The sequence below is a fragment of the Equus caballus genome, chromosome 7 (genome assembly GCF_041296265.1).
Source record: "Equus caballus isolate H_3958 breed thoroughbred chromosome 7, TB-T2T, whole genome shotgun sequence".
Taxonomy (NCBI): domain Eukaryota; kingdom Metazoa; phylum Chordata; class Mammalia; order Perissodactyla; family Equidae; genus Equus; species Equus caballus.
The window spans coordinates 89470086-89483100 of NC_091690.1; the positions used below are offsets into that span (position 1 = coordinate 89470086).

Genomic DNA, 13015 nt, shown 5'->3' on the forward strand with positions numbered 1-13015 from the left:
TTTTTGGTGAGGAAGATTTGCCCTAAGCTAACATTTGCCAGTCTTCCTCTTTTTATTTTGCTTGAGGAAGATTAGCCCTGAGCTAACGTCTGTGCCAATCTTCCTCTATTTCACATGTGGGATGCCACCACAGCAGGTCTGATGAGCAGGATGTAGGTCTGCAACCAGATCCGAACCCTGGGCCACCAAAGCAGAGCGGGCAAACTTAACCACTACCCCACCAGACTGGGCACTAATTTGGAATTATTTTTACAGAATAAGGAAGTTACGTTTTTCAGTTCTTCTCCAGTTTAACCTCTAAAGATCGTAACTTGGTTCGGCTTGGCAACAGACAGATTAAGGAATAATTATAAAGACCGTATTAAGTGCTGGGCTAGAGAAGCTCCAGGTTTTTTGGAGGCTGCGGCAGGAGAGCCCCTTGGCCCACTGCAGCTCCCCAAGGGCAGGAGCCAAGCCTCGTTTTTCCTAGCTGTCCTTGTAGCTGAACCAAGCTAAGACGCCCGCTCCTTCAGTGCAGGCCACAGGCGGGCGCGGGGCGTGCAGGTGCGGGGCTCCTACCCGGTCCTCCTGCAGCCCGAGGGTGGGACGAATCTATTTTCTGTTTTGTATGAGGAAATAGAGCCCCACATGGTGTAAGTGACTTGCCCAAGACCGCGCAAGCGGAGAATGGCAAAAGTTTTAATTAACATTCATTCACTCATTATACGTAAAACGTTGGCTGGAAGGCTTTGCATGCTTTTTCTCATTTAATCCTCCTGACAATTCTGTGAAGCAGGTACCCTTATTTCCTCCATTTCACATATGAGGAAACTGAGGTAAAGTAAGAGATTTTGCAAGCTCATCTAGCTATGAAGTAGCCAAGTCTGGACATGCTCTCAGTGGATGGTGGGTGACCTTGGGATAACAGCCTGATCCTGGGCTGCCCGAAGCAGGAAGGACGGGTGCACACCCACCTGGGCGAGCTGCGCGCACAGTCGACCTGGGGCTGGAAGCGCCCTGGGGGGCGGAGCCTTTGGCTCGCGGTTCCCTCTAGCCATCCCCGAACGAGAAGGTCCCGCCCCCAGCCAAGGAGAGGGCAGGGATTGGCTCTCCCGAGGCCGATTGACGGCGCAGGGCGCGAGTGGGGGCCGCGGCGGAGGCGGGGCCGCGAGCAGGAAGTGGGAGTGGAGGCGCTCGAGGCGGGCTGGCGCCGGGCTGTGGCCGCCACTTTGCCGAGTCGCCGTTGCCACCGGGGAGATGGAGGGGCCGGGGCTGGGCTCGCAGGTGAGTGCGGCCGGGAGCGCGCAAGCGGCCGTGGGGAGAGCGAGAGCGTGGGGGTGAGGCAGCTCCCGGAGGGGCCTCCGCGGGCAGAGGGGCCTGGGCCGGGGAGGGGAATCCTGGAAACATCGAGAATGATCCCGGGATTCTCTCCGAGGCGACCGGGATGGAAAGGCGAGGACAGCACCACGGGCCCTGCAGCCTCCACCCGCGGGCGGGGCGCCCCGTGCCTGGCAGGGACGCGTGGGGTCCGGGGGAGGAGGGCGGCCCTTCCTGGGAGAGGTGTCAGGTGACACACCTGAGTAGGACCAGCCCGTCTTGACCTTGGCCTGCAATCTGGGAGGTTCTGTTGATTTCTTTTCAGCTCAGGCGCCTGGGCTCTGGCCTCCGCCCCGCCGAGCCCTGTTTTAGTCTTGTTCCCACATCCTTGCTTACTCCTTGAAAGGGTTGAGGCTGTTTAGGCTGGAGAAAGCGGGTGGAAAGGGAGGTACGCCTTAGCGATCTGCAAAATCCCGAAGGAGTCTATTGTGTGGAGGGTCTTAGCAGAAGCCAGGTGTAGTTCCAGAGAACAAAACGGGCCAGTGCGAGAAGTTACAGGGGTACACGTTAGCTCCAAGAGAAAAGGAATTTTGTCCTTTTTGCTTATGGCCTTTTCCCAATGCCTAGAGTACTGACTGGCTTATTGTAGCTGTTCCCCTTATGTTTGTTGAATAAATGAAGAATATCCAGGTTCAGCCAACATTTATTGGGTGCTTAGCGTATGCCAGATGCTTTTGTCTGCATTATTTTATTCCAGAATTGAAGCATCCTTGGGAAAGTGATGTTATCCTCATTTACAGATGAGAAAACGGAAGCTGTCTCCAGATGGAGCCAGTTAGGTAGATTTTCTCTTCCTAGTGGGACTCAGGCAGGTTGAGATGATTGGATTAGCTGGCCTCTAAAACAAGCCTTTCCGATCTTGAGAGTGTTTCTCACACTCCCCCTTTCCCTTCCTTCTTTCAGCAGTCACCCGTGTGGGCAAGTTGTCAGGTGTTCTCTTTAGGTGCTCCTGCATTTTGACAGGAAAAAAATGTTTTGCAAGCAGACTGGATTTTATGAAAGGGTGTAGAATCTTCACACGGAAACTATGTCTCATTTTCTTTCTCAGAGAGTCTCAAGGAAAAGTTGGTGGGAGTGATTATCTTAATTACTGCTACTCATTTACAAAAGCCTTCAAGAGTTTAAAGTGCACTTCCTCCTGCTGTAAGGAAGACAGCTCTGCCCCAGTTCCAAGACAGGAGGGAGAGGATGATTCAGCGGTTGGAATTAACAGGGCAAAGTAGAGAGATCACTGTTGTTGTTAATAATAATTGCTGTTAAATTTTTCAGTAATAATGTAAAGATCTTACCTGTATATGGTCCTCTGCAGTTTGCAAAATACTTCCACATTCTTGATCCTCACTGTGACCGTGTAAGGTGGGGAAGGATTATTATTCCAGTTTAGAGATTAGAACTGAGGCTCAAAAATTGGAGTCATTTGTTAAAGGTCAAAATAGCTACTAAGTGACAGAGCCAAGACTTCATTCGTTATTGTTCTAGGCGCTGGAGATACATCAGTGAACAGAACAGACAAAAACATTCCTGTGCTGGGTGAGCTTGGTTCTCATTCCAGCTTCAGTGTTGATGGATTCTTGCCGGAAATTGCCCTTACCATCTGTCCCCCAGTTTCCTCTCTGACTGCATTTTTTACTACTTTCTTGCTTGCTCAATCAGCCCCAGCCATGCTGGCCTCGAGGCTGTGTAACTTACCATTTGCTCCGTCTGGAATCCTCTTTTCTTACAGACCCACAGGGCTTATTCCCCTTTAAGGTCTTGACAGATGTCACCGCAGTGTGGCAGGCCACTAGCAGCCACATTCCCTACCTCACCTTCTTCCTTGCTTTATATTTCTCCTCAGCGTTAAATACCATTTAACAAACTTCTTTGTCTTGTTGGTTGTCTCCTTCCCTCCATTGAGCATGGGTGCTATGAGGGCGGCGGTTTTATCTGTAGTGTGCCCTACTGTGTGCCTAGTATCTAGGACCGTGCCCAGCACTGGTGGGTACTCTGTAAATAATTGTCCAATGAATGAACTTGGAAACTTAACTCTGGTACTTCTGTTAATGTCATGAAAAATCTTAATGACTGCCTGTCAGATCTGCCTGTTGCTTTTTGTTTTATTTACTAACCTGACAGGGTAGTGATCCTCATCAGAGTTTGAGTACGGTTTTCTAGATCTTGGTTTTCTCTTAAATTAATGTCCACTGTCACTTCAATAGTACCTACTTACTATTTAGAAAAATAATTTGATTTTTGATGTCTCCATGTGAGAAATATCCTAGTTATCCGTTAACTATGTTCCAGTTATCGCTGTGTAACAGACCACCGCCAGTCATAGTGGTATCAGCCAGCCATCGTCACGCTCGTGGACTGCGCATCGGGAATTTGGATAGGGCACAGCAGGATGGTTTGTTTCTCTCCGCTGTGTCCGGAGCCTCTGCTAGAAAGACTCGTAAGCTGGGGTGACTCGATGGCTGGGCCTGGTATCATCTGGCGGTGTCTTCACTCACGTATCTGGCAGTTGATACTGACTTTCAGCAGGAACACCTATGTGTGGCCTGGGCCTCTGCACAGCATGGTGGCTGGGTTCCACGAGTGAGCATCTCAAGAGACAGAAAGAGGAAGCTTTCTAAGGCCTGGGTCTGCAAACTGGTGGAGCATCACTTCTGCGGTCTTATGTTAGTGAATCAGTCACAGAGCTCAGCTTGGAGAGGAAGGGGCATAGACTCTCTCCTCTTGCTGGAGAAGTAACAAAGAATTTGGGGGCTTTGTTGTAAAAATCACCACAGATATATCCATATCTCTCTTATAATTTTCATAATATCTTATTCTGCTCTTTTTCCCCCAGTGGAGGAGAGTGTTCAGCTAGCAACATGTCTCTTTCTTAGTATCCCTTTTCCCCCCCTTTTTGGGATTTTGTCTATTGTGTTCACTGCCACATCCCTGTGTCTAGAACAGTGCCTGGCACATAGTATACATTCAGTAAATATCTGATGAGTGAATGAATGGAGTATAGCAGGAATCAGGTCATATGCATCTTTTATCCCTAATTACCTGGTGATTGGTACACAGTAGGTGTTCTTTACATTTCCCTGAATGAATTATCAATGAAGACTCTTATGAGTTTGCTGGTTCATGAGGATTTGCGTAGTCTATTCTCTTACCTTCACAGTGTAGGCAGCTGTGTAGCAGTTAAGCTTGCACTGCCATAAAGGATGTTTATGTGGTGAAGTCTCTGCCAGTGCACATGTCAGTAATGACCGTGGTGACAGCCCCTCTTAGAACCGAACAACGTGGACTTGGAGGGAATTTTATAGCTCTGTTGACCTGCTCCTTTCATCTTACAAATGTGGGAACTGAAGCCAAAAGTAGGGTGGATGAGTAGCCACCATCGTGCCAGTGCCATGAAACCTGAGACTTTGGCCTTGTTCTCAAGGAGTTTACATTCCAGCATGGTAAAAATGAAACAACTAGAGAACACTTAAAGAAATTTTTTTGATAGCTAGAAAGTAGTTTCTAAGAAGGAATTGGTATCATGACATAAACTTTGCTTTAATCTTTGTGGTGGGAATAGGTTATTTTCCTTAACCGTTTTTATGTGACTCTCTCCAAAGTTGACCTCCCCCCGCAGGTCCTCCTCTCCCCTGTGGCTCTTCTGGTAGGATGTGGGGAGGCAGCGGCGTCTGGAGTGAAGGAGGTCACTTGCGGCTGTGGTCTGTGAGCGTTTTGATCACTCACTGCTCCGTAAATCAGTTTTGAGCTTGCACCTCTTGAATAAAACCCCACTACAATGTGAACAGTAGGATCCAAAATTTTCGTTTTTGTAACCTGTTGTGTATTGTGAGATGAGTAGAATGACGAGTGGAGCCTGACCAGGAACTCTTGGCTCCGGCTGCCCCATCAGGTCATCCCGGGCTGCCCCACTTGTCGCAGTTGATCCCTCTAACTTAATGTGTTAATGTGTTGTGTGGTTGGCTGGGTCTTAAGAAGTTCAGCTCCCCTCTATTTGATGTACGTGAGGGCCGGGGACAGAGCCAATCAGCATATTCATATTGTTGTGGGGCGTGTTATTGTAAGATTTGACAGTATGTTTCTAAATCATATTCCTTCATTAATAGCTCAATGTATACTCGTGGTAAGGCTTTGAATTAAAGATAGTAGAGATAAATCTGCCTCAAATCAGCATTTTTGAAGATTTTGAATTTTTTTTGCGGGAGGCTGGGTTTTTGTTGGGTCAGATTAGATTGTCTTTGTTTTCACTTGGTGTGACTAATGAAGAGCGCCTGCTGTGAATGAGGTGTCAGCTCTGCCATTTTCTTGTTTGCTGGTACTTATGCTCTTATTATCATCTCCATTCAGGCTTCTGTGTAGGAATCAGTTTAAGCTACTTGCTCATTTTGGAAGGGGTAACTTGGCTAAAATTTGATACTGTAACTTGAAAATTACGTAACCTGATGTCTACCGTAATATGCCGAAGGTCGCACCGTCAGCCCCTCTGGGTTGTGGCACTTTTCCTCCCCCTCCAGGCTGCCTTGTAAACAGACTGTAAGGAGTGACCTGCTTGACTTACAGATCAAGTGAGGCCGCCACTGCTAAAAATTAGTAACATGTAAAGAGCCAAATTTGTAAATTTTTGTGGTTTTCCCTTTTTTTTTAAAAAAAGATAAAAGTCATTATAATAGAAGCTTTAACATTTTTTCCCATTATCTAATGGGTCACTGCATGTGTGGCCTTGAGTGCACTTGCCGCACTTTGGAGACCATTGACTTTGAAAACAGGCTTTGAGTTTACATAATCATATTTAGGTTTTACTCTGATCTGGAATTAGGCAAAAAACGAGGATGTGAACAGAAGGTACCTCCTGTTCTCTAGTCTTTACTGCCCATTTTTGACATTTAAGCACATACTGCCTTCCATTATCCCTTTAGTCTATCTCTGACTTATCTGCCCTGTTAGACTTCACCTCCTGGAGGATAGACACCCATGTCTTCTGTGACCGTAACATAATGCTTTGTACATCATAAATACACAGTAATTAATTGCTGAATAAATAAATGCTCCTAATTGTGGATGTTCTTTACACTGAATCGTGTGATCCTCCTCAACTTTGTACATGAAAAATAAGGCTGATGTCCTTAGGGCATTACGAGAAGCAGCAAATTTATGTCTGTAGAATGACTCAATTTTCTGTGATGAAAAATCCGTATATAAATAAAGAGTTGATCTCCCTAACATACAAATGGAGACAGATACACATCAACTAGAAAAACAGTAGACTATGAAAAGGTACTCCACAAAAGAGAAAATATGAGAGCCAATAAACATGAAACAAAAAAACTCTCAGATTCCTTACAACTAGGGGCATGCAAATGAAAAACAAGATGCCACTTTTTAGCCATCAGATTGGCAAGATTGTAAAAAGATTGATAACATTCAGTTCTGAGGAGGTTTGTAGGGAAAAAGAATGCTTACATACTTGCCGTTGGGGGTGTGAATCGGGGAACAGTAATTGGTCAGTATCTATTTATGTTTAAAATGTATTTTTTTTTTGACCCAGCAGTCCTACTTTGGGGAATCAATGCTATAGAACATACAGAATGTTAATTATAGGGTTATTTATAGAAGCAAAGGTTGAAATCAACCTGCATCTCTGACGAGAGGGAAATGGTTGAATACATTATGCTAGATCTGTACAGTAGAAGGATAGCCCGCTATTGCTGACCTGCAGGGCTCTACGTGATGTGTTGTTAGGTGAGACAAGCAAGTTGACAAATAATTACATAATGTGTGTTTTGTCAAATACAGAAGAAGAAAATGATAAAAACTTATATGTGTATACTGTATGCGTGTGTATACATAATGAGGAAGAATACACCAAACTGTTAATAGCATCTCAGGTGGTGCAGGATTAGAGGGGAAAGAGTCCAGATTGTTAACCCTTTATTCACTTCTGTATGACTAGATCTTTAAAATGAATATGAATCATTTTATAATTTTAAAATTCCAGTAAAAAATTAAGTTTAATTAAAAAGTAGACTAATTTCTATCCATCTTAGCTGTACTTTTTGTTACCTCTGCTATTTTTTGACACTCCAGAAATTCTGAGTATAGTTCAACTCTTTCCTTAAACTCTTGTCTTCCTCTAATTGGATATGATTATAATTATTGTGACGTGATGAAAACAATCCTAATGTTCTTATTTATGTTTTAATCTGCCTGTCTTTCTTTTTAGCTCTGTGAGAGTGTAAGTGTGTGTAAAATAAGTGTCAAGTAGTGAGGTTGATTTACCAGGTAAATCAGAACTTACCTGTTCAGAAGAGCGTCTGCAGTTCTGGGTAAGATGGAGTAAGCACACTCCACCCTGTGTGTTCCACTGCGTATGCTGGGCAGAATGCAAGTGGGAGTTCTTTAAGGATTCTGGAAAGTAAATAGTAGTGGGTGGATTGGGGAGGAAGACCAGAATTCAAAAAACCACTGAACCAGGAGCAGAATTCCCCTGTAATGCATCTGGGTTGTTCCCTGCCCTCTCCCCAGGCCTGGAGGAGAGCGTCAGTGCAGACAGAGAACACTCCAGGAGTGCTGCTTCAGGCTCAGGGAGCAGGATGGAGGTGCCAGCACAGGCACCTGGACTGTGAGAGAGAGCTTCCTGTCTTGACAGAGGACTTCTGGTCCCAAGAGAGTAGTTCTTAGAAGTGACACCAAAAGGATGATTCATGAAAGAAAATAACTGATAAATTGCATTTCCTCCAAATTAAAAACTTTTGCTTTGTGAAAGAGGCTTTTAAGAAATGGGAAGGTAAGCTACAGATTGGGAGCAAATATTTGCAAACCACATATCTGACAAAGGATTTGTATCTAGAATATATAATATAAAAAACTCTTAAAACTTAGTAAGAAAACAACCCAGTTAAAAAATGGGTAAAAGACTTGGACACCACAGAAGATACACAGATGGCACATAAGCACATGAGAAGATGATCAGTCTCTGTAGCCATTAGGAATATACAAATTAAGACATGGTGCGATCATACTATGCATTTACTATACTGACAATACCAAGAGCTGGTGAGGATGCAGAGCATTGGAACTCTCATAAGTTGCATGTCTCAACGCAAAGTAGTACAGCCCCTCTGGAAAATAGTTTGGCAATTTCTTATAAATTTAACATATACTTACCTTATGGTCAAGTAGCAATTCTGATTCCAATTACAGTGTGGGGAGGAGTTTTTCCCACATCACCAAGCTATTCTCCAACACCAGCTACCTGGAGATAGCGTCAGATTCCACAGGGTAAAGGCTCAGTCCCACGAGACTGCCCTCCGCTTCAGACACCAGTCTCGAGTCCCCGTTGTCACCTGTACTTCCGACCTTTTTGTTGTTAATGCTCTCAAGTCGATTCCGACTCCTAGCGACCATATGTACAGCAGAGCGAAACCCTCCTGGTCTTTTTGTGCCATCCTCTCCCTCCCAGCACTGTATCAGACAATGCTCCGCTGCTATTCATGGCCAGTTTTCATGGCCAGTTTTTTTGGAAGTGGTTGGCCGGGTCCTTCTTCCTAGTCTGTCATGGTCTGGAAGCTCTGCTGGAACCTGTCCACCGTGGGTGACCCTGCTGGTATGTGAAATACCCGGGGCATAGCTTTCAGCATCACAGCGACATGCAGCCCCCACAGCGTGGCAATGGACAGACAGGTGATGAGATTCTCTGGGAAATGAACCCAGCCCGTGAGCGCTGAATCTTAACCCGTAGATCACCATGCCTCTGACCTACTAGCTATAAATCAGAGGTTCCCATGACCCTCTCGTTGGGTTCCATTAATTTACTAGAGCAGTTCATGGAACTCAGGAAACCAGTTTACTCACTAATATTACCAGTCTGTTTAAAAGGTTCTAACTCAGGAACAGCCAGATGAAGAGATGCCTAGGGCAAAGTATGGGGGAAGGGCGCGGAGCTTTCATGGTCTCCCCGAGCATACTTCCCTTCCCAAATCTCCACGTATTCACCAGTCTGGAAGCTCTTTGAACGCTGTCTTTTGGGTTTGTGTGGAGGCTCCATTACATGGGCATGATTGATGAAATCATTGGCCATTGATGACTGATTCAACCTCCAGCCCTCTCCGCTCCCCGGAGGTCAGGGGGCTGGGACTGAAAGTTCCAATCCTCTAGTCAAGTGGTCGGTTCTCCTGGCAACCAGCCCCTATCCTTATGTGCTTTCCAAGTCTCGTCATTAACATAACGAGACACTTTTATGACTCTCATCTCTTGGGAAATTCCAACCGTTTTAGGAGCTGTGTGTATGAAACAGTCAAGACTAAATATGTATTTCTTGTAAATCACAATGACACATCACGCAGTCTCACTCTTAAAGAAGCGAAAATGTGTTCACACGAAAGCTTGTACATGAATGTTTATGGCAGCTCTATTTGTAATTGCCAAAAGCTGGAAACAGCCCACATGGATTGTTTGAATGGATAAACTGAAACGTTCATATAATGGAATACTATACAGCAGGGAAGGAACTGTTAATAACCTGCAACAACTTGGATGAATCTCAGAAGCTTATGATGAGTGAAAGAAGCCAGTCTTAGAAGATTATATGCTGTATAATTCCATTATATGACTTTATGGGAAAGATAAAACTAGAGAGGAAGAACATGTCAGTGGTTGCCTGGTGATGGGGTGGAGGTAGGGTGTGACTGCACAGGAATATCCCAAGGGAGCGTTTTGAGGTGGTGTAGCTGTTCTGTATCCTGATCGTGGTGGTGGTGGTGTGACTCTACGAATGTGTTAAAATTCATGCAACTATAAACCAAAAAAGCAATTTTCCTGTATGTTAACTTTTTTGAAAAAGGCGTTTGCCCCTTCACAGTAACCCATTGAGGGGATATGAACTTATTTCAGTAAAACTATAATTTCTTAAACCTTTTTTGGAACTCCTGGAGAGTTGACTTAGGCACATGATTTCAAATATCTTCAATTTCCTATTCTTAATGTTTTCATCCTTTGAGGATGATTTTTCTTCCCAACAGTGAAAAGTTGTTCAGAGAGACAGGTCTGGTGAATGAGGTGTATGAATGCTACTCGTTTATTTTTAAATCCATTTTAATAGCTTGTGTCTTTAGAGGTATTTGTGCGCTTCATCTAGGTTGTTGAATTTGGACGTGAAGATGTTCACAATATTCCCGTATTATCCTTTTCATGTTTGTAGAATCTTGTAGTGATGTCACCTTTTAAAAATCTATTTGTCATTGACATCTTTTTTCTTATCAGTCTGACTAGAGGTTTATCGACTTTATTTGTTTATTTATTTATTTTTATTTTTTTATTTTTTTTAAAGATTTTATTTTTTTCCTTTTTCTCCCCAAAGCCCCCCGGTACATAGTTGTATATTCTTCATTGTGGGTCCTTCCAGTTGTGGCATGTGGGACGCTGCCTCAGCGTGGTTTGATGAGCAGTGCCATGTCCGCACCCAGGATCCGAACCAACGAAACACTGGGCCGCCTGCAGCAGAGTGCGCAGACTTAACCACTTGGCCACGGGGCCAGCCCCTTATTTATTTTTTTAAAGATTTTATTTTTTCCTTTTTCTCCCCAAAGCCCCCCGGTACATAGTTGTATATTCTTCGTTGTGGGTCCTTCTAGCTGTGGCATGTGGGACGCCGCCTCAGCGTGGTTCGATGAGCAGTGCCATGTCCACGCCCAGGACTCGAACCAATGAAACACTGGGCTGCCTGCAGCAGAGCGCGTGAACTTAACCATTCGGCCACGGGGCCAGCCCCTGATTTATTCTTTCCGAATAACCAGCTTTTGGTTTCAGTGATTTTCTGCATTGTTTTCCTTTTTATATTTCATGGATTTCTTCTGTCTTTATTGTTTCCTTCATTCTATGTACTGTGGGTTTAATTTTCTTTCTCTAGATTCTTAGGGTGAAAGCTTAGATCATTTGTTTTAAACTCTTCTTTTTTCCTATTATAAGCATTTAAAGCTAAAACTTGACTCTCAACACTGCTTGGGCTGCGTCCTACACATTTTGTTACATGATGTTTTCATTTTCATTCAGTTCAAAGTATTTTCTAACTTTTCTTTGTTTTCTTCTGTGACCTGTGGGTTATTTAGAAATGTGTTGTTTAGTTTCCAAATATTTCAGAATTTTCCATGTATCCTTTGGTTATTGATTTCTAATTTAATTCCATTGTGGTCAGAGAACATGCTTTGTGTGAGTTCAGTCAACTTAAACTTGTTGAGACTTGTTTTATGGCTCAACATGTCGTCTGTCTTGGTGAGTATTCCATATACACATGAAAAGAGTATTCTCCTATTGTTGGGTAGAGTTTTATGAAAATGTCAGTTGGATCAAGTTGGTGAATAGTGTTCTTGAAGTCTTCCCTATCCTTTTCTGATTCCTCTCCTTTTCCCTATTCAGTATGGTTTTCTGTTTACTCATTTTATCAGTTACTGAAAGAAAGTTGAAATAGCCAACTATAAATGTGAATCTTTCTATTTTTTTCTCAGTTCCATCAGTTCTTGCTTCATGAATTTTAAAGTTCCTTTTGGGCGCAAACACATTTAAGATCAGTATGTCTTCTTGATGAATTGCCTCTTTAATATTATGAAATGTTCCTCTTCTTCTCTGCAAGTATTTCTTGTGCTGATGGCTACTTTTATATTCACATAGCCACTACGTTCCTTATGCTTATTGCTTTTGCATAGCATACGCTTTTCTGTCCTTTTACTTTTAACCCATGTATGTTTTTATATTTAAAGTGGATTTCTTGTGGACAGCATATAGTTGTAGTTTTTGAAAATCCAATCTAACAATCTCTGTCTTTCATTTGTTTTTTATGTTATTTTTTGAATATTTGCATTTAGCATAATAATCAGTTTGGTTAGGTGTAAATATATCATCTTGGATATTTTCCTTTTTCTTCTCTGTTCATTTTTTTTTCTACTTTTCCTGTCTTTTAAAAAAATATTGAGTATCTTTTAAGTATTTTATTTTATCTCTGCTATTGGCTTATCACTTACACGTACCTCTTTACCTTATTTATTTAGAAGTTGCTCTGGGGATAACGTTATCCACTTTTTATTTTATCTCTGCTATTGGCTTATCACTTACACGTACCTCTTTACCTTATTTATTTAGAAGTTGCTCTGGGGATAACGTTATCCACTTTAACTTATCACTGGCTACCTGCAAATACTGTTATAGCGTCTCTTAAACAGTGTAGCTCCAAGAAATTAATAAATGAGGAAAAGTCTGTTATGTTTACCCATGTAGTTCTGGCCTCTTTATTCCTTTGTACTGATTCAGATTTCCATCTGTTATTATTTTCCTTTAGCCTGAAGAAATTCTTTTCTCATTTCTTGTAGTATAAGTCTGCTGGCAATTTTCCCAGCTTTTGTTTGTCTGAAAAAGTTTATATTTCACCCCCTTTTTTCAAGAACATTTTTGCTGGTGTTTCCATATTTACAGTTTTTTTCTTTCGGCTCCTTAAAACTGTTGTGCTTTTGGCTTCCGGCTTGTGCTCACTGATGAGAAGTCTGAGTTCATTTGTGTCTTTGTTGTTTTGAATAATGTTTCTTTTTCCTTATGCTGCTTTTAAGATTATCTCTTTTTTTTGTTTTTTAGTGATTTGGTTATGATATGCCTTGGTGTAAGATTTTGAGGTTTATCCTGCTTG

At 43.0% G+C, this 13015-nt stretch overlaps 1 protein-coding gene across 2 annotated transcripts in view; it reads left to right on the forward strand.

Annotated features, from left to right (window-relative positions):
- Positions 1-1122: 1122 nt before the first annotated feature.
- ZDHHC13 (zinc finger DHHC-type palmitoyltransferase 13) overlaps positions 1123-13015 on the forward strand; it is a 46786-nt gene continuing 34893 nt past the window's right edge. Inside the window, exon 1 of one of the 2 annotated variants that reach the window (NM_001433662.1) lies at positions 1123-1263. In NM_001433662.1, coding sequence (NP_001420591.1) covers positions 1237-1263 — 27 coding nt within the window. In that variant the 5' untranslated portion in view covers positions 1123-1236. The remainder of the gene's footprint in view (positions 1264-13015) is intronic. The other variant, XM_070272223.1, reaches the window with a different exon arrangement.